We start from the raw sequence: 22,249 nt of genomic DNA, 5'->3' as shown, positions 1-22,249 counted from the left end.
ATTATCTGTATAGTTTTTTTAATAGTAAAATTTGAATCTTATTGCGTAGTTCACCTTACTTGTACACCGTTTTTGAGCAAATAATTAAAACATCAACAAAGGGTATACACTGTAAATGGAATCAGTAATTTTAATTGAAAATCGGGAGGAGCACTGACATATCACATTAGTCTGTTTGCACATGTACTCAGTTCAGAAAGAGATGAAAAAGTTTCCTTGGGCCTTTCACAGACACGTGGTTGAATACACGGTTGAATGAGCAGCACAGAGCTGAAATTTCCTTTAATGACAGAGCAAAGACAGAATCAACTGTTGAGTTATTGTGAAGGTGGGTGTAACTATTTCATACTTATTATTAATGTAATCCAGTGGGGTTTACACTCTGAACTGTCTAAGAGAGACAGATTCCAAGTTTTAAAGGGGTGTAGTGTCTGAGCTCGAGGACATTCATTCAAGCTGTGCTTTGGTAAAAGGAGGAGTCCAAACGAAGCAAAGCATTGCGAAACCTCCATCAGCAGGCAGGCATGTGGGAGGGATCAGCAGGCGGACCTAGGCGGAACCCTTGACAGTCCCCCAGTGCCCCCATCTTCAGCTCCCACACTCTCTGCTCTGCTGTGCACAAACAACAGTCAGTCTGAGCTGCTCGAGACCCACAGAACGACTTATCCACAGCTACTTTTCCTAGATCTAGTTAGTTTTCGCAGGATTGAATTAGTGTTAACATGGCATCTCTGAATACTGCGCTTTGTCTGGGAGTCTGTATGTTTGCTTGGATCATCAGTACTGCTGGTAAGACTATAATGGATAGCTGGATGGATGGATGGCTGGATGATGGATGGATAGACTTGTGCTGAGTAAGGACTGGTGCTGCTGTTTTTTATCAATATTACTGGTGTTGTGAACACTTTAAAGCTTATGTAACAAACCTTTTTCAAACAGTTTCTAGCAGCTCATTCCCAGACGGATTTGTGTCACATTTCAGAAAGTCTACCTTTTGTATCAAGGCTGGGCAGTATATCAATGTAATATTGTGATATGAGACTATGTATCATCTTAGATTTTGTAAATAGTTGTATAGTGAGATCACATAACTACTGTCTTTTCCTGTTTTTAAGGCTGCGTTACAGTGATGTCATTTTTTTCAAGTTTTACTTGAACTAATACATCGCCTTACCCACTGAGTTATATCCTTATATCCACATGACTGATTCTAGTTCATCAAGAGTCTCATTCTGTTGATATTCAGTGAATGTAAAAGTTGTCACCCCGACACTATCATTGCAATAGCGATCAAGGTATCTGGTCAAAAGCATTGTTATATTTGATTTTGTTGGCCAGTCCAAGCACATATCGAGATACATATTGTGTATTGCAGTGATTAGATAGTTGAGGGAGGTCTTTGAATATGGCCAATTGTTCAGCTTTCAAATTGGTTACAGCTTGTAACTGGATCTGCAAGGGTTTGAGTTTGGTTCCTATGTCCCTGTTCTAACTTAACAGTGACATAACTATGTATGATGTCAGTATTTCAGGCATTTGTAGGCCTCTGTCAGGCTATTGTCATGAGATGAATGTTATTGTCCTGGCCAACATCGTTGGGATTGACAACATTAATTGCTATCACCAGACTCATCAAAGACTCATCAAAATATGCTTAAAAATCTTAAGATGTCACTAAAACATAGAGAGATTAATTCAAGTTAAGTTTTGTTGAAAAATAATATAGTTCGACTGCAGCACATCCATTTTCTTTAGTGATTCTGTCAAGTGAATCAATGGAAAGATACAGACCCCTTTTGTAGCAATACATGATCAATCAGCAAATCAATACGGGAGTGTACATTATGGAGCTAGACATGTCACTGGTATTAGCAAGTATATTTAAAATCATCCTGATTTACAATTGTCTTCATGATGGAAATTCATAACAATTGACTTGTCTTGTTGAGCTCAATCTGGTATAATTTCCTGCCTCCACACCAAAACAATGGAAGTGAAAGGAACTTTCCAATACAGTTCCATTCACTTCCATTGTTATACATCAGTTTGGAATATAGGGACTATTTCTTCAGTTGAAAAACCCCCTTGTAAACTGTGGATAGTGTATTTTTATGGATTATTCATTCATTTCCTTTGTGTTGAGCCATTGTTATGATCAGCAGTGTTATGGCAGTTTAATGCAATAAGTTACTCATTAGTTATTAATCTGTTAAGAAGTAATAACACTGTAATAATGTAATAATACTTGTGACTTGGAATCATAAGCTTAATTACCTTACTCGTTATCAAATCCAGTTTCTGGAGTGCCTGATGCTTCACTGCAGTAAACGCGGAAGCAGGGAACACAGCATGCTTCGACAAGTTTCACATTGCTTTGTTGCTATATCAGATGTTATAGTCATTTACATGTTGTATTTTTTGCGGTTGATAGAGTTTTGCTGCTCACACAAAGGTTCACAACCCAGCATGTTCCTTGCATGTTTGACTGAGACGAACTGACAGAGACATACTTTACTCCCTCATCCTCCATCCCTTAGCTTTTTGGGGGGCAGCTGTCATGACTTGCCCTGATCTGTTGCCCATACATACCATGGCAAGACAGCATACCAGGGACAAAAAACAAATTATGTTCTGGCAGTGCAGTAACATTAATTACTTAATATAGTAACTGCAATATTATTAATGATTTTGAAATTGTAATCCCTTACACTACTTGTTACTTGGAAAAGTAATACTATTTCAACACGGTTACATTTTCATCATGTCATACAAGCAGTTCAATAAATCTGAACTTCCATTTTATTTCATCTGCATCTTTTCAGTACCAGTATCTGTGTGACCCACCTCAGAACATAAACATTACAAAGACATAGCATAAACAAAAAAGTGTTGTGCTGTAAACATAATAAGGTTTTCAGACAGCAGCTCTAAGACTGGGAATTTCCTGGATGTGGTACCACAAACATGACTCAGTTGCACACACCTCTCTCAGAGTTGGACAGCAAAGTTGAGAGCACCTCCTAAATTGTTGACTCATTAGCTGTGCTCACTTATGACAGCAGATGTCAGCTTTATTGGAAAATGGCTAACATGGTAATGAAAATCTGATGTGTCAAATAAAACTTTCAATATAGGCCCTACTTGGTGTTTTCATTCATTACTCTGTGCTGATCTCTGCCTCCCTTCGCCACATCAACATAAGTAATGTTAACCTGGCAACAATTTAAAGCATGAGAGCAACGCAACTATAAAACTATTCCAGCCAAGCTCGGAATATCAACAATTAACATAAACTGCAAACGCTCAGTTATGCTCTGTCTCTGCTTCGATGCAGAGTGATCCATGTCCACATCACAAAGCATCTTATAATCGAGATTTCCTCACTTCTACCAATGCACCAAAATGATTCACAACATTCTTCTTTAATCTTCGAAAGAAATTAATGCGATGAGAACCTAATTCAGTGTTACTAAAATTGGATGTTTGCTGGACAGACAGTGTCTCAAGCTGCATAAACAATATTTATAGAACTGTTTCTTTTGGCCTCACTTTCAGCTTTGCTGACTGGCAGATCAGATTTTGATTATGGTCTGTTTATGAGAAATTAGGTTGAAGCGGGAAGTTTTTCCTTTAACTTGTTTATCAAAGTTACATTACATACATACATCATGGCGTAAACTCACAGAAAAAAACAAAAAAAAGAAAGAAAAATATTCACAGATCGTGGATTGGTGGAGAGTAATGTTGCCTTTCATTTACAGATATGAACACTGTGCCCACAGCAGAGAATGTTCGATGGGTGTCTCTGGACTTTAAAACCATCCTCCTCTGGAGTGCCAAAGAACCTGACCACAAATTCACTGTTTGGTACTCTGTGTAAGTACACACACATGCATACACACACACACACACACACAAACACACACACACACACACACACACACACAGGAGGAGAGTTGAGGCCTTTAACCCCAAGAACACCTCACCTACTGTACAGCATGGTGATGGTAGTATTATGGTGTGGCACTGTTCTGCTGTCAGTGGATCTGCTGCTCTAAAGAAAGCAAATGGAATAATGAAGAAGGAGGAGTGTCTTTCTTCAGAAATTCCTAAAATCATCAGTAAGAAGATTGGGTCTCGGGTGCAGTTGGGTGTTCCTCAAACACACAATAATGTAGTAAAGGTATGACTGAAGAATTGAGGTTTTGGAATGGCCTTCCCAAAGTCCTGACTCTAACCCCGTAGAGAATATGTGGACCAATCGCGAAACAAGTTTGTGCCAGGAAGCCATCACATTTGGTTTACTTCACTGATTCTGTCAAGGCGAGTGGCTAAATATTCAGCAGACAACCAGAAGCTTGTGGATGCAATCAAAAGAACCTCATGAAAATGACCAAGAGACATTTAACCAAATATTAGAATTACTGTGTATTTTTGAGCCAGCAAGTTTGATCACATTTTCAGAAGACCTATAATAATATGATACATGTTCTTTACAAATGAATGTGAACCTTTGACCACGACTGTATAACCATGGAGTCTATATTGTGTGATATACACATCTGAAGACTTTACACACACAAAGGCACTGTTCCATGCTTTTTATCATACCATAATTTTTCTGGTGAGTCTAGCGCAGTTCATTTTATCTTTTCTTCCTTAGTTTTTTTTTTCTTCCTGTGTGTTCAGTGTGGAATGTGTTCTTGTACTGAAATGATATCACAACTTTGTTCCTTCGTCTCCAGCAAAAAATGGACTTTTAATCTCTGTTTTAAAATCTCTATCCACCTTAAATAAAAGTACAGGCTCAAGTCAGCGATCTTGATTTTAGCAGTCTCTGTGTTTTCTGTCTTTCTTTTTTTAAATTTCTTTACTATGGTTTCATTCTTATGTTTTTTGTGTTTTGTTATGGTGCTATCAGGGATGATGAAAATTGGCAGGAGAGTCCTGACTGCATCAATGTGTCAGAGTTAGAATGCGATCTGACCAATGATCTTCAACCCTTCGACAGGTAGGAACAATACATGAATCTGAATTATACTTTTATCTTATGTACAGTAATACTCGAGCATTTCCTTTGATATCTGGTACATTTGTACATTTTATTAAGCTTAACATACATCACAGTTGTTTCCCAGCTAGCAGGGAATGTTCCCACAACATTGGCTAACATTCCCTACAAGTTCTTATTATGTTTTATAAAAAATGTTTTTATCTAATGTTCAAAGAACATTTTAAGTATGTTTATCATTTCAAATAATGTTCCTATAACGTTAAATGTTAAAGGTCCCATATTATGCAAAATACACCTTAGAGCGGTTTTCTATCAATAATATGCATCCCCGGCCTGTCTACAATCCCCCTGGTATGAAAAAAGTTCATCCTCTCCCTTTTTTGCTTTCTCCGCCTTTAGAAAATGTGTGCTTATACAGGCCAGTTGAAGATAGTTAATTAGACGCGTCCCCCTAGGTTGGTGGCACCGCCCCAGGTGAAGGTTTGCCACACCCGAAGGAATTATCTAAACGGCGCCATTTTTTTCCGCTCGGTTAGAAAATGGCGAGTGTACGACCGGGAAGAAGCGGTTGCTCTGTCGTTGGCTGCACTAACGAGCACCAGTCTTTTTAAACCTCTCTCATCGGGGGTCTTGAGGACTCAATGGATGGATTTTATTTTTAATGGGAATGTACCCACAGCAGTTCCCAAAATGCTGTATGTGTGTGCTCACCAGACAGCAGTGTTTCACAACGTTGTCGCTCAGAGCTAGACACGCAATTGCTCTGTTGTTGGTGTATAAATCAACAGAAGTGCCTATATTCTGTCACAGCTACAGAACAACAGAAGAGACAGTGGTCTTGTTTCATTTTGAATGACAACGTGCCGGCTGCGGTTCGTGTTAGCTTGTATGTGTGTGCTAACCACCTCACGTCGGACTGCTTCAGTAACGAGAGTCAATACAAAGCTGGCTTTGCCTCGACACTGACCCTCCTAAAAGGATCAGTCTCAACCATACTGGACCAAGCAACTGCAACCGACCCAGCGATAAGTGTCGCCGCGGTTTGATAGCATTTACAGTTTAATGTTAATAATATTGTGAGGGAGCTTTGTTGTCACAGTAGAAAGTCTGGAAACGTGCAGACTGGAGACAGAGACGATGCAAACAGTGTATAACAGTTTGGAGACTGTGTTGGAGACAAACACAGCTTTCGCTAGCTGTTAGCCATTAGCTACATGGCAGTAGCTGTAACAACACGTACAAACAAACTAATATTATTCAGCCAAACTAACCATTCTGAAACGTCCTGCTGCAGCCGCAGAGTCTGTACTTCTTCCGGAGCCTCTACTTCTGGGTCCGATTCTGGATCAAACTGGTTCGGTTGAACGAAAAAATCTCTGCGAGCCATAGTGTTACATCCACCGTAAACATTAGTGCATGCTACCGTTAGCATAAGGGGCTTCCCCTCCCTGAGAGTGACGTAGCAGGCAAGGCTCCCCAAGTAGGCGTTGACAGACGCAGCTCATTAGCATTTAAAGGTGCAGGCACAGAAACAGAGTGCTGTGAACAGAGCTCAGCAGAGCGACAGCTGGAGTTCAGGACCATGGATGTGTTTGGGGCAATACATATCGAATACAGATTTGTTGGACCTCTGACAGCTGTGTGAAATTGATGAAAAACAGTATAATATGGGACCTTTAAGAAAGGAAGAATGTTTTAGTGCAACATTCTGAAGTTGTTTTGATGATGTTGTTGAAGTAACAGATTATAGAATGTTCTTCTATAAAACATTCCCATAATGTTACAAAATAGCAAAGGAAGAACATTCTTAAGGCAACATTTAGAAAATGTTTTTGGCATTTTTTTAAGGCCTCCGATTACAGAACTTTTTTTATAAAATTTTCCCACAATGTTATACGAAGAACATTGTCAAAGCGACATGCGGAAAATGTTTTCAGAATATTATTAAGGCCTATAATCCCAGAAAATTTTTCTAAGACGTTCTTGTAACGTGATATGTTAACAAAGAGAGGAAGTTTTAGCTGTAACATTATCAGGATGTTTTGGGGATGTCAGTGAGGTAACATATTATAGAATGTTCTTCTTTAAAACGTTCCGAGAATGTCACATGAAAACATTCCGAAAGCAACATTTAGAAAATGTTTTCAGGATGTTATTAGGGGCTTAAGATTATATCACATTTTTTATAAAACATTCCAACGATTTTAAATGACAACAAAGGAAGAACATTCTGTAAGTAATAGGGATGCACCGATCTGTCATTTTCAGTCCTGATACCGATACCGATGTCTGGACTTTGTGTATCTGTCGATACCCGATACTGATCCGATGCCGCTGTTGAATTAATAATAAATTGATACCGTCCACCTTATACCATGTGGAAGAGACTAAAGTCACCAGACTTTCCTAACTAAACATTACTTTCCTAACTAAGACAAAACAATCAAACATATACCAAACATTGTAAACATGTGTAACATGAATAATAATAATAATAATAATAATAATACATTTAATTTACATAGCGCCTGTCAGGGTACCCAAAGACACTTAACAAAGTGGAACAAACAAAACAAAGAATAAATGGGGCGCCTGTCAGTCAGCATGGAGGGAACACTAGCACTGAAGTCAGTAGCACCGTCCGTGTACAAACTAGTGTCTGGAGGCTTCCTGCACACAGCGGGGGCGACACAGGAGACCAAAAGATTCAATCCAAGCGATGAAGCCTGGGGTGAAGTGACAGCAGAGGTCCAGGTGCTCCTGTGCTGAACACCTGAAGACCCCGCAGCAACGGCAAAGTAGCGACCATCCAACATCGCTGCGAGCCGGGGAGACAGCAGCAGCAGAGGAGAGCAACAAAGGAGCCCGGCGGTGAATAACCCTGAGGTTGTGGTGGAGTGACGAAGGGCCAACGATGGACAGCCCACATAGTATTGAGTACGTCGGTTTGAAAGTTAGCGTTGCTAGGCTAACAGCTGATCGGTGAGGCTAACAACTGATGGCGGGGCTACTAGCTAATCAGCGGAGAAATGTGACGTGAGTAAGGGCAACGTCCTGCAAACAGGAACACAAAATAAAACATAGCAGCTGAACCTGAGAATAAATAAAATAAAAAGTTGGTCAAACAACAACTAGTGCTCTTCCAGCATGCGACACACAGACGCTGATGAATAACGTAGGATGTGCTGCGACGGAGAGAAAAAAACTGGATCGGCCAGTGGATCTGTTCATTTTTTCGATCCCCAATCCAGCTGTTTTGTCAATATCGGGGCCGATATCTGATCTTAATATCGGACAAGTGCACCCCTAGTAAGTAACACTTGGAAAATGTTTTTGGGATGTTATTAAGGCCTCAGTTCACAAAACATTTTTTCTACAACATTCCTGTGATGTGATATGTTAACAAAGGTAGAACATTTTGTCTGCAACATTCTGAGAATGTTTTGGTGACGTTGTTCAGTTAACAGATTATAGAATGTTCTTCTTTAAAACATTCCCACAATGTTAGATGAAAACAAAGGAAAAATATTCTCAAAACGGAACGGAATTCCCACAATGTTACACAATATCAACGGAAGAACATTGTCAAAGCAACATGCGAAAAATGTTTTCAGGATGTTATTAAAGCCTCAGATTTCAGCACGTATTTTATAAAACGTTCCCATGATGTTATGTGATAACAAAGGAAAAACATTATCAAAGCAACACACAGAAAATGCTTTGATACCTCAGATCACAGAAAAGAACATCCTAAAATATTCCTGAAGTATGATATGTTAACAAAGGAAGGATGTTTTAGGTGTAACATTATTAAGATTTTTTGGGGATGTTATTACGGCCTCAGATTACAGAACTTTTTCTATGAAATGTTTCTGTATTGTGATATGTTCACAAAGGAATAACATTCTCACTTCAACATTCTGAGGATGTTTGGGGGACATTGTTTTACAAATAATTCCCACAATATTACATGTTCACAAAGGAATAACATTCTCACTGCAACATTCTGAGGATGTTTCAGGGGCATTGTTTTATAAATAATTCCCACGATATTACATGATCACAAAGGAATAACACTCTCACTGCAACACTCTGAGGATGTTTGGGGGACATTGTTTTATAAATAGGGATGTAACGGTTACCGGTGTCACGGTAAACCATGGTAAAATTCCCGATGGTGAAGGTTACCGTTTAAGTTTTAATTACCATGGTAACCGCCGCGGTCGGTAACCACGGTGTGGAAAACTCGCAAGATACTTTATCCAGGTCTCCCTACGCATGCGCAGCGTGCAACGTGCGATTATGTTGTTGTGAAGAAGACATGGCGGAGGGAGGACGCGATACTAGCGACCCTCAAAACATTTTTCCACCTTCAAAAAGGACTAAATTGGAAGTCTGGGCCTATTTTGGTTACTACAAGAACAGCTGGTCGAAGATGGCAGCCCTGTGTGCAGGAGCTGCAAAAAGAAAGTTGTGGCGAGGGGTGGCAACACCTCCAATTTGTTCACTCATTTACGCGACCATCACCCAAAACTGTTCAGCGAATGCAAGGTAAGCTAACCTTAAGCTCGGTTGCATGATGTATGTGTATGTCGAGTTTTCTCTGTCTAATTTTCTGTTGTCACTAATGTAAACTGACCAGATAGTGGTATAACTGAACGAAGTTGATCCGTGATTTGGCACGTTATCTGAACCGCTTATTAATTGTAGATGTCACTTTTTAAAGTCAACCTAATAATTCCCCAAATATTGATGCAGAGCTGCAGTGAGGAGGATTTGACACAAACACATACTGGGTGGATTGAGTTAGTGAATGCAAACTGACTGAGATGACTGACTTTCATCTCAGCTGCGTTCGCCGGAGCAGCGTCTACCTGTGGTTCAGCAGACATTTGACCAATCAGATTGACCGAGTCCACTGACAACAGATGAGCAGGCAGACAGAGAGACAGACAATATATATAAATAATATCACAAATATGTAATACATGTGGATTATATGTAGAAAGAATAATATGAAATTGTGAATATAACGCGTGTCTAGATAGAGATAGAGCCAAAATAGAGTATTCATAATTCATTTGACAATAATCCTTTTTGTTTGGATCTAAAAAAATATCCAACCTGTTTCTCACAACAGTGATGTGATCTAAATTGTAGGTTTTGTGATCTGTTGGTTGCACCCTTAGTATTTAGCAACGCTGACAGTAATAATTAATAATGACATTTTCTATTTATTTTTTTCACAGAGAGGATCTGCTGGCCAGTCAAGTGCTCCTGCCACTACATCGCAATCTACCTTAGTAACACAGACTGTAAAGGATGCATTTCAAAAACAGGCTGCGTATGCACCCTCGCCATTTCCTTCTTTATTGCAAAGGATATGATGCCATTTCAAATTGTGGAGAGGCTTGGCTTTTTGAGGATGATGAAAACTGCTGTGCCTCACTATAAAGTTCCGTCACGGACTTTCTTTTCAAAGACTGAAATCCCCAAACTGTACAATCAGGTTAAAGCTGATGTACGCAAATCTTTAACTCAGGGGATTTTTTTTGGCTGCAACAACTGACCTGTGGACAAGCGAAATTGGGGCTGGTCTACCATACATCAGCTTCACCATTCACTACCTCACCCCAGACTGGCAGCTTGAGGCTCAGTGCTTGGAAACCCAGTTCTTCCCGGACGATCACTCAGCTCAAAACATCAGAGAGTTTTTTGAGAACATGCTGGAGGAGTGGGCAATAAAAAACACAGACCTGGTCTCCATAACCACAGACAATGCAACCAACATGATAAAGGCTTTTGAGGACTTCCCAGAACTGTGGCTTGGGTGCTTTGGCCATAATTTGAACCTGGCCATCTCAAAGGCTCTGAAAATTCAGAGAGTGGACACAGCAGTTCGGGCCTGCCGTCATCTGGTCCAAGGCTTCTCGCGGAGCTGGAAGAGAAGGAGGGCTCTGAAAGAAAAGCAAGCTGCCCTCAACATGCCACAGAAAGCTCTGATACATGATGTGGTCACCAGGTGGGGATCTACCTACAAAATGATTGAGCGATTCCTCAGCCAACAGCAATCAATCTGTGCTACACTGGCAGGAGAAAGGGGAGTATGGCATCTGATGCCCAAGGATGCTGACATAAGTGTCATGGAGCAAATGTGCCAGCTCTCTGAGTCACTGAGCAAGTTTACAGATGCACTTGCCTCAGAGACACGCGTGACACTGTCAGTCATCAAGCCTGTCCTGGACCACATCACCTGTGAGATACTTGTGGAAAATAATGACGACCCATCCTTGACTAAGGAGATAAAAAGGGTCATGAGAGAAGACCTTAACAGCAGGTACACAGAGAGGGCAAAGAATGTCATGAAAATGGCTTGCTTCATTGATCCCCGCTTCAAAATGAGCTTTTTGGATGAGCCTGAGCCAGCAATTGTTGACAGGTGTGTCCAGGAAGCTCTGAAGCTAACACCTGCACAAACTGGGGAGGAGCCACAAAGCAGCAGCGACCCCCCAGTGGCATCAGAGGGGAAAGGCTTGGCTAGGTTGTGGAAAGAGATCTCCTCAACTAGACAGAAGAGAGGTGAAGAGGACAAAACTCCAACCACCCAAGAAAATGGAGTGAGAGAAGAGATCAAGATCTACCTCTCTCTGCAGTCTATTCCAGCCGAAGAGGATCCACTGGGGTGGTGGAGGGGCCATGCATCAGAGCTGCCTCATCTTGCCAGGATTGCCAGAAAGCTTTTGTGCATCCCAGCGACCAGTGTGCCATCAGAGAGACTGTTCAGTGCCAGTGGACACATTGTCTCCCCCAACAGATCCCTCCTTAAACCAGAAAAAGTTAATATGCTGACATTCTTACACACTAATCTGAAGTGAACAGAGATGCATGCATCCTGTCTGAGGAGATATGGGAGGGAGAGAACAAGCACACCCACCGGGCTGTTCATTTGATTTGTTTACATATTTTGTGTTATTTTAACATAAGTAACACTTGTGTTGTTATTGGTGCAATATGTTTGTCATGGCTGTTGCTTTCATTTTAATTACTTATTCAAGTTTACTTAATGTGAAATTAAACCTGCACTTTAATCTTTTTTTTGTTCTGCAGTAATTATTAATGTTGCAGTTTTTATACATTTTTATGTGATTATTGTTAAAGTTTTGATACATCTTTTATTTACTGTATTTAAGGTTTATTTGCACTGTTTTGGTGCATTCTTTTATACTTATTTAAGGTTGATTTTGTAGTGTTGTTAAGGTTTTTATTGTTAAGACTTTTCTAATATATAATAAATCGACCGGAAAAAGGTGGCCTGCTCCCTCCAGGTGGGAGGAGAGTTCCTGCCTCAAGTGGAGGAGTTCAAGTATCTTGGGGTCTTGTTCACGAGTGAGGGAAGGATGGAGCGTGAGATTGACAGACGGATCGGTGCAGCGGCCGCAGTAATGCGGTCTTTGTATCGGTCCGTCGTGGTGAAGAGAGAGCTGAGCCGAAAGGCGAATCTCTCGATTTACCAGTCAATCTACGTTCCGACCCTCACCTATGGCCATGAACTTTGGGTCATGACCGAAAGAATAAGATCCTGGATACAAGCGGCCGAAATGAGTTTCCTCCGCAGGGTGGCAGGGCGCTCCCTTAGAGATAGGGTGAAGAGCTCTGTCACCCGGGAGGAGCTCAGAGTAGAGCCGCTGCTCCTCCACATCGAGAGGAGCCAGCTGAGGTGGCTCGGGCATCTGTTTCGGATGCCCCCGGGACGCCTCCCTCGGGAGGTGTTCCTGGCATGTCCCTCCGGGAGGAGACCCCGAGGAAGACCCAGGACACGCTGGTGTGACTATGTCGCCCAGCTGGCCTGGGAACGCCTTGGGGTCCCTCCCGGAAGAGCTGGAGGCAGTGTCCGGGGAGAGGGAAGTCTGGGTGTCCCTGCTCAGGCAGCTGCCCCCGCGACCCGGCCCCGGATAAGCGGATGAAAATGGATGGATGGATGGATGGATAATAAATCTGTTTAAATATAAATCTTGGTGAAATTATTCCAATTTATCAGTGTATCACAGTTTTTTCAACATTTTGAAGACATTTTAAAAAATAACGCGGTATACCGATAACCGTGATAATTTTGGTCACTATAACCGTGGTGTGAAATTTTCATACTGTTACATCCCTATTTATAAATTAGTTGGGCCTCGCATTACACAAGGCCCGTTTAAGGAGTGTTTAACAACAATAAAAGGGGGATTTAGGGTAAATAATAATCAATAATAATTAATGATTATTTGGGATAATTATTAATTATGATAAATAATATGATCCAATTTGCATTAGATCACCTCGGGGCACCACCCTTGAAGAAGGGAAAAGATAGCAATTTTACTAAATCAGTCTCATAAAAATGTACTGAACTGTTTATAACTCTGGTTAATAATTAACTTAACACAAAGATGGAAACACACAATCTAACTAACATGTACCATATACAAGTGTGTGTGTGTGTGTGTGTGTGTGTGTGTGTGTGTGTGTGTGCCTGGCAGAACAAAGAAACAATGGCGGTCAATGATATCACATGTGGGCGTGATATGCTCTAGCCTCAAGGAATGTGTGTGCCTGTGAGTATGTGTGTGTGTGTGACGTGGTGCCAGGTTATAGAAGATGGTTAGTTGCATGCAGAGATTCTGAGTCTGTGTGAAGCATAATTCAGCTAATGTCGAATTAGCAGTCTAGGAAAGCAAACTACCAATAACTTGACTCGAGGTCACGATAACAACAAAACATTGAACAGACACATAAATTGAACACATTACATCAACCAGAGTTTAAAGTCCTGAGCTTAGCCGTGCTGTGCTTTGCTATCTAAGCCCAGTTCAACGTTACCAGTCTTTGAAGAGACAGTGCTGGTGGTTGCAGGAGAAAGTTGGGGCTCCAATGTTGAGCAAAGCTTGCTGTGCAAGGTTTGATGAAAGTCGGCAGAGAAAGAAACTGGTAGCTCCTTTCCTTTGTAAGGATAGCAGCTCGATGCTAACCTGCTTGGTGATCCTTAGATCCTCAGATTGGCAGGACCTTGTGTCGCTGCAGTGAGAAGTTCTTTGGGCCTGCTGCCAATGCAGCTTGCAGCTCTCCACAGCTTGTCGGGCCCAGAAAAAGGGATCTTGAAGGCAAGCAGCCCCGTGGGGGGAGGTGGAGAGGAGCCCTTGAAGATCCGAAGTTGAAGGAGTAGAGGGCGTTGAGTGAGGGAGGGAGAACAATGAATGCTCTTAAGTTTTGACTACCTTATCAGCAGGGGGTCTGTCACCTGACCAATAGTAGCTTAAACCTGAATTTTGCACCTAGGTGTGAAGAATGGGGAATTCTGGGACACTGAGTTCCGTTCAGAGTCCATTTTGAAATCCACAATGAATTACTTCATCTGTGGGTCCCAACAAATTATTCCCACAATATTACATGTTCACAAAGGAACAACATTCTCACTGCAACATGTTATTAAGGCTTCAGATTACAGAATGTTTTTTTATAAAACGTTTCTGTAATGTGATATGTTAACAAAGGAAGAACATTCTCAAAGCAACATTTGGAAAATGTTTTGGAGATGTTTTTAAGGCCTTAGATAATATGGAATAAGATTTGTGCCAAAAGAAACAAACTAAACTTCTTAAATGTCAAACTGCTGATCTCCATTTTAAAGCCGGGGTCGTTTAGCGTGCTAGCTAGCTACCCCTAGGTACTGAGCTGTGTCAGTCAAAATCTAATTAGCCAATGGGGACGCTCTCCTGAAAAGGCCCGCCCAGGTTTGTGTCAAAACTGCAAACAAAAAGTCAGGGAGCCGAACGAGACAGAGCTGCAGAGAGACCACAAAGCTGAGAGTCAGCTCAAAAGTCTGAGCGGAGAGAGACCAGCAGAGGGAACCGTAAACAAAATAATGCATTATTAGAAGAGTAAAAGACCAATATTTTACACTATTTGACAAATTATTTGATTGCAAGTTCTAAGTTTTATTTTTGAAATGAGTTTTATGTTCTCTCAAATTCCTGTTTTTGTTTGACATTTAAGAAGTTTTGTTTGTTTCTTTTTGCACAAATCTAATTCCATATAGATAACAGATGACAGAACTTTTTTCATAAAATGTCATGAACCCATGCCAGCTCCAGGGAAGCAGGCTAAGTTACCTCAGAAAAGCCAATGCAAGCCAAGACACGACCAAACACACCACAATGACGTTGCTAATCCATCCAGACTCCCAGCCATCCCAGGGTTGATAAATTGGCTAGGTTGCTATTTGCAAATGACTTTATCAGCTACAAAGCAACTAATGCCAGATCCATGCTGTCTGGCCACTGGCTGCTTGCTCCTGTGCAAGGTCGCTGTCTGCAGTTGCCCCAATGGCCATCAGTGTCATTCTGATTCTTACACATAGGCCTAGTAGGCCTACCTTTAAATTGGTGAGAACATCCAATTGTAATGGATGGATGAATCGATTCTAACTTGTGACAATCACAAGCAATCACAATCAATGAGTCAAGGACATTCAGGTAAAATCAAACAAATAATTTTATAGCCCAATATCACAAATCACAAAATTACCTCAAGGGGCTTTACAATATATTCTACAACATAGTCTACATGGGACGGATTTCCTACAGGGTGAGCAATGGAGGAAACCTCAGGAAGTGCAACAGAGTTGGATCCCTCTCCTGGGATTGAAAGACATGTAATTTGCATGTAAAATGCCAGTATGGACAATCTGGACAAAATTAGAGATGAATTCATGACAATGTCAGATCAAGTGTTTAACAGTACGTTTTACGTTATTATTGTAGCCAAAAAGTTAAGTTTAAAGTTTAGGTTTAAAGTGCACATGTCTGGGGGCTTTGCCAGTTTTTGTTGATTTTTTTTGTTTTTTTGGTTCTAGCAGAATGTCTAGTGGGGAAAGTGCAATTGAAAAAACGTAACCCTAACCCTTGTTTTAGCTAAAAGAATATAAATAAATAATTCTGTTGAAAGACTTTTGAATGTTGATGTTATCAAACTTTTACATGTGTTAATAGTCCAATTCCAATAATTAAGGAAATGATCAGTGATCCTAGTGAGGACATTTTTGCCTTAAGATGAAGTGGGAATTTTGTCATAATGTTGTAATGTTTAAATATTTTAATGAAAAGTTACTGCAAAACATTTATATATTTTTTTCAAAGCATGTTATCCAACTGTAAAATAGTGTAATTCCAGGACCATTAAAAACTTTCATCTAAAAATGTTTTAAGAACATTTGGGCGTAATGTTCTAACAGGGCTTTTAGTAAACATTTTAAGGAAGTTATCACTAAACATGTTTGTAATGTTTTTTAGAGAACGTTATCCTCGAACATTCTGGGAACTTAACGAAAACTTGAGGCTGAGAACGTTTTCAAGAACATTAGGGCATAACATTCAAGCAATGTTGTCACTGAACATTTTAAGGAGGTTATCACAAAACATTTTTGGAATGTTTTTAGAGAACGTTATCCTCAAACATTCTGGGAACTTAGAACGAGATATTTGGGGCAGCTGTAATTCAGCTAGCGAGTAGAGCAGGTTGTCTGGTTGCCGGTTCGAATCCCGGCTCCCCTGGGCTGGGTTGAGCTGCTTGTTGAAGTGTCCTTGAGAAAGATACTGAACCCTAAATTGCTCCTGATGTGCAGTTGGCACCTTGCATGGTAGCCTCCTCCATCAGTATATGAATGAGTGTGTGAATGTGGCAAGTACTGTGCTTTGAGTACTAGAAAAAGCGCTATATAAGTCCATTTAAAGAAAACGTCCTGCTGAGAACGTTTTCAAGAACATTATGGCATAACGTTCAAGCAATGTTGTCACTGAACATTTTAAGGAGGTTATCACAAAACATTTTTGGAATGTTTTTAGAGAACGTTATTCTCGAACATTCTGGGAACTTAACGAAAACTTCCCGCTGAGAACGTTTTCAAGAACATTAGGGCATAACGTTCAAGCAATGTTGTCACTGAACATTTTATGGAGGTTATCACAAAACATTTTTGGAATGTTTTTAGAGAACGTTATCCTCCAACATTCAGGGACATTTAGAATGAGATGTTTGGGGCGGCAGTAGCTCAGCGGGTAGAGCAGGTCGTCTGGTGATCGGAAGGTCACTGGTTCCATGTAGATTCTTACATGATTTAATACTCCAAAAAACATCATTTCTCATACTGATACTGTCTAGTGCTGCAGGACTGTATTCTCCCTCTGTCTGAAACGCTCCCTTTTAGCTCCTGTCTCTTTAAGGAGCCCCTCCTGGGTACCCTGGCTGCTCTGATTGGTCAGCTCACACACACAACCAGCACCACTGACAAACATTATGTAAATGTGTGACATGATGGCGTAGTAAAGTGATAAAGTGAAAAAATCATGAAGTTAAAGGCGGGCCTACTGATAAGGCGTTTTTTAGCGACTTGAGGAGCAGAGTTTTCTGTGGGTGAGAGGAGTGGACTTTGACCTTTTGGACTTTCAAGAAAAGGAAAAAAATCAAAATGCACAATTGGTCTCCTTTAAATACATCCCAGTTGTATTTCTTAAACATTTTGTAAACTCTAAAAAGATGCATGTTGAATTCATTCTGCATACTTCCAAACTATACTTATGTGTTCAACTTTGACAGGATCTACACTGCTGACATTCGAACAGACATCATGGATTATGACTATACCACTGACGAACCCCCTCATACTTATTCCTCACACTTCAACCCCTATAAAGAGAGTAGGTATTGCATGTGCACACACACACACACACACACACACACGCACACCTCTGGGATCTATCTATCTATCTATCTATCTATCTATCTAATCATGATCACAGAGGTGATCCAGTCAGACTGACTCACATTCTTAAGCTTCATGAATAGGCGACTATGAAATAGCCTGATAGCAAGTCACGTGACCGCAGTTGATATGTCCTCTCCTTAGGTAACATCAGTGCTGTAAAATTCACTGTGAAGTCTGTAGACAAGACCCGGGTTATTGTCAACATCACAGATCCTCTAACCAGTATCCATATTGGCCAGAGGCAGCTCAGCATCAGAGACATCTTCCTTAATGACCTCCAGTATAAGATCATCTACTACAAGGCTGGGAGTACAGGCAAGGTATGTACCAAATTCAACACTGACACTGATATGAAGCTCAGTCACCAAAATCTGTTACTGACTAATGGTAATTAATAAAACAAATAGATTATTAACATGAATTGATCATTGACGGAGCACCAACCGGGGATCAGGGATAATTTAATCTGAGTGTTTGAAGGAGAGGGATAAAATGGCTGACATTGTTCAATCTCTACTGGTTTGGGAGCAACTTGCAGTTAAGCTTCTGGTTTTACCTGCAGGCTGCTCTATTGTTTAAACATGTGGTTGAGGTCCCAACAAAACTAAAAAGCAGTTATTTACTTCAATTTCTACTAGAGAGAAACAGGAGAATGACCGTAGAGTAGTTATTAAGTAAATAATTCCTGAAAATATGTGTAAAATTATCCCAGAAGGCTTATTCCAGGCAGACTCAGGGTAAATGGATAGCTGCTAACTGTTTGGAGTAGAGGCATGTTTATGGTCTCTTTTGAAAGGTAACACTCAGAAGTTTCTTCCATAACAAAAGCACTGTAAGTGCTACTGGCATTGAGTTGTAAGTGTTAAAACACACTGCAAGAAAAGTTAAATATTTGTATGCAAAAATAAGCCTGCGGATGACCCATCATTGGTTCTTATTAGCTGGAAAATTCAGCTGGGGACACAGCATTTGGCCTTTGAGTCAAATTTGATACTAATATCACATATAAAGAATACTTAAAGCACTTTTCTGAGAATATATCCAGGTGCTTGACAAACTTTGTTGTTCAAATGATGCTGTTCAAATACACCTGCTTGAGAGTAACAGAAGAATTAAGACTACACATTTAAAACAGTCAAAAACAAGTGCATAGGTGGAAAAGCACCAATACAACAAGCAGAACATGGTGTGAGCTTGGATAACTTTCAAGTTTAAGAAAACCCATAAAAATTTAATATTGCTGTTTGTGAAATTTCATTGGATAAATAATGTGTTAAACGGCGGAGAGAGGGGAGGCAATAGAGAAAATAGCAAGTTGATTCGAATTAAATAAACAAGATTTTACATGAAGCTTTGATTCAAAGCCTTCCAAGCTTTTTTGGTAGATGAATCTCTGTGTTTGGTGTTATGATATCTGATGTCCTGGACAACATCTGCAATCTTATTTAAGCGCTTGTTGTCAATCACCTTTTAAAAGACACATAAATGCTCTATAATTCATAAGTGGGGTATTTACTGACTTAAATGTGTAAGGAATTTCCTCTGGCTGCTGCACAAGCTGCAGGCAATGCAATTATCTGCAACACAATCCCCAGGGCTGAAATGTTATTTTTACACATCAGTCTTGGTATTGATAACATGGATATAATATAAAATGTTAATTAGTGAGTTTTAGACAAGATAGTAGCTGGATTTTGTTACCTTTGGACCAAGTCATGCAGCCATTTCCCCCTGTTTCCAGTCTATGTTAAGCTGCTAACCAGCTGTGTAGTCCTATATTTAATGTTGCTAATGATGATGATATGTGCTTTAGAAAGAAAAGACTTTCAAGAATGTAATGTAAATTAATTTAAGTCAACTGAGCATTTATCTATATGACTGTTACTAATATGAACCTCAGCTCTCCAGTGAGAGACAGAGGCATGTGGAGGGACGTTCAGCTGTCACCTTAACGATAAAATAAAGTTATTAAAATGAATAAGGGTAAGTGCTCATATTGAAAAATATTGATATTAGAAAGATACTTGTTTTGTTGTTGTGTTTTAGTTTGACAAAAATATTATTGTCAAGCACAGAGAGAGCATTATAGGAATCCTAGATTTGATATAAAATGCTGTAATCTAATCAAGAATTTCAGCTCTTAATGTTAACCATAAATGGTGTGCTAGATAAGTAATTTTCTCTTCTTACCTGATAGAAAACAATCACATCTAACTCCAGTGTAGCAGAGGTTCCGAAACTGGATGAAGGACAGGGTTACTGCTTCATGGTGGCAGCTTTCATACCTTCAAGACCCCAAAACACCAAATTGGGAGCCTGGAGCGAGCAGTCATGTACACATGGAGACCCTGGCATTGGGACAGGTACACACACTCTGTACACACTAAACTATGCCTCAATACACTACACAATGTTTTCAAGGATCTTTACATACATCCATCTGGGGAGTCATCAGCATCACATTATCATATTAGGGCAGATATATCTTATTATGGAAGACGATCATAAATTATATGCATCTTCTTCAGAAAGCTAAACTTCAATGCTCCCTGTGATGAATAACTTTTTGTATATTAGGTCTTCTGTGGTGGCTACGACTAGAAGGACTGAAGTGGCTGGAGGGTTGGTGGTGTCATCCCCAGGGTTTCTGAGGGGACACCAGAATTTTTTCCTGCAAATTAAAAATGCACACTTTGGGGGAACAGGCAGGAAATACCAAGGAAATAAGTCCTGCTTATGGCTTGTATGGATATCACATTCTGTTGTCTGGTGTAGTCAGAAAAATGACCTGAGAGCACATCACCTGGAAAAGAGTTCACTATGTCTCAAAGAGCTTTCTTGTAAACTAACAGTTTTGCTCACATGAAATGTGTCTCACCCAAACACAGTTTATCCTTAAAACTTGTCTCACAAAAGAACTGGTGTGCTCAACCCAAAAGCCTTATGAGTGTGATGTATGTCAACTCAAAAGATGATAAAAACAACGTCATCAGCGCTCCCTTACATGTATTAGTTATTGCCTTTAATATTCCACAGCAACAGAAAGAACAAATACATTTCAGTTCGAGGGGTTCTCATTGTAACATGAGTTTTTTTTATGCCACATCGAAATAGAATTATAACCCAGAAAAATAATTGAGGGATTGCATTCAGCAGACGGTCAATCACAAACTGCCAAATCACCAAAATGGCAGTGTTGATTTTATCCTACTTGATATATTTTTTTGCCATTCTTTGTCTTCCATGCTGGCAGCACAACACAGGGACCCACCAGGGACTCTACAGAGTCACTAATGGTTACAGCTATACTATTTGTGTTTAAAGTGGTAAGTAGCCAGATTTAATTGTCTAACTGTGACTCTCAATGTCCCTCCAGACTTGAGTCTTGGTGCGTGGGTTGGTGCGATCTTCGTCTTGCTAACAGTCCTCATCATCATCATTACGGTGACGGTCCTCTGCTGCAGACGCCGCCAAGAAAGAAACACTGGCTTCCAAACATCTCAATCGTCGACACCTATTTAGTGTATGTGTGTGTTTGTGTGCCTGTGTGTGTTGTGTGTCTTTCAAAGACAGGGAGCTGGCCTCCCTTCAGTTTTCTGTCTCTGTTCCTAGTACAATAGTACTTTACTTTGCTATGCTCTTTGATTAAAGTGTATTGTGGTTATTGTTGTTTTTTTATTCCATATCTTAACTGACATTAACGATAAACTCTGCAGACTGCTGTCGACAGGTAATACTGTATGCATACCACCTAACATTTAGTCTATTTGAATGTCTTATGTGGATCCTTGCTTATTAGCCCATAGAAAATCAAGCAAAGTTATGTTTTAGAATATCAAATGTAAACCACTGTAGTTCTTTCAATTGAAAGAACTTGGACAAACACTACTTAAGAGGATTTAAAATGTGTATTGTATACCCATTGAATGAGTGCAGACTAAATGTATTCCCTCACATATTATGCCAAAAACGTACCTTGTCTTGTTTTACCCAGGATGTCAGTCTGGTTTTCTCCAAAAAGTTTTTTCATTATTTCATCATTTTTCAAATTCTGTAAGGGCCAAATGGAAATAACCTCTACAGGCTCAGTAAATTAATCTCTTTAGTGGCATCCAGTGGCTGCTTGATGGAACTTCAACTTTAACTGTACTTTTAACTTGTAACTCTTTAGATTACGATTCCTAATTGAATTAATGTTGTGTGAGAGTACCTTTTGTTGATCAAAAGGAAGGACAAGCAATAAAACAATATAAATGGGAAGGTTCCCCTGTTTTTTTCATCAGTTATACATACATACATACATACATACATATATATATATATATATATATATATATATATATATATATAGCTCGGAGTCGATCGAGTCGATATATTAGATTAGATCCATTTTTGGTCAATGTAACTATATATATATATATATATATATACAT

At 40.0% G+C, this 22,249-nt stretch overlaps 2 protein-coding genes across 2 annotated transcripts; both read left to right on the top strand.

Annotated features, from left to right (window-relative positions):
• The first annotated feature begins 570 nt into the window (after positions 1-570).
• Positions 571-22,076, top strand: LOC115571882 (tissue factor-like). Its single transcript, XM_030401504.1, has 7 exons — positions 571-789; positions 3,762-3,876; positions 4,922-5,011; positions 17,648-17,748; positions 17,958-18,136; positions 20,014-20,179; positions 21,193-22,076. The coding sequence occupies exons 1-7, from the start codon at positions 723-725 to the stop codon at positions 21,336-21,338; spliced, it is 864 nt and encodes a 287-aa protein (XP_030257364.1). The 5' UTR covers positions 571-722; the 3' UTR covers positions 21,339-22,076.
• On the top strand, positions 8,140-12,384 carry LOC115571881 (zinc finger BED domain-containing protein 1-like). The gene is made up of 2 exons (XM_030401502.1): positions 8,140-9,565; positions 10,264-12,384. The coding sequence occupies exon 2, from the start codon at positions 10,738-10,740 to the stop codon at positions 11,887-11,889; it is 1,152 nt and encodes a 383-aa protein (XP_030257362.1). The 5' UTR covers positions 8,140-9,565; positions 10,264-10,737; the 3' UTR covers positions 11,890-12,384.
• Positions 22,077-22,249: the final 173 nt, after the last annotated feature.

This window comes from Sparus aurata, chromosome 21, assembly GCF_900880675.1.
Source record: "Sparus aurata chromosome 21, fSpaAur1.1, whole genome shotgun sequence".
Lineage (NCBI taxonomy): Eukaryota > Metazoa > Chordata > Actinopteri > Spariformes > Sparidae > Sparus > Sparus aurata.
This window is presented reverse-complemented; position numbering and strand designations above follow the sequence as displayed.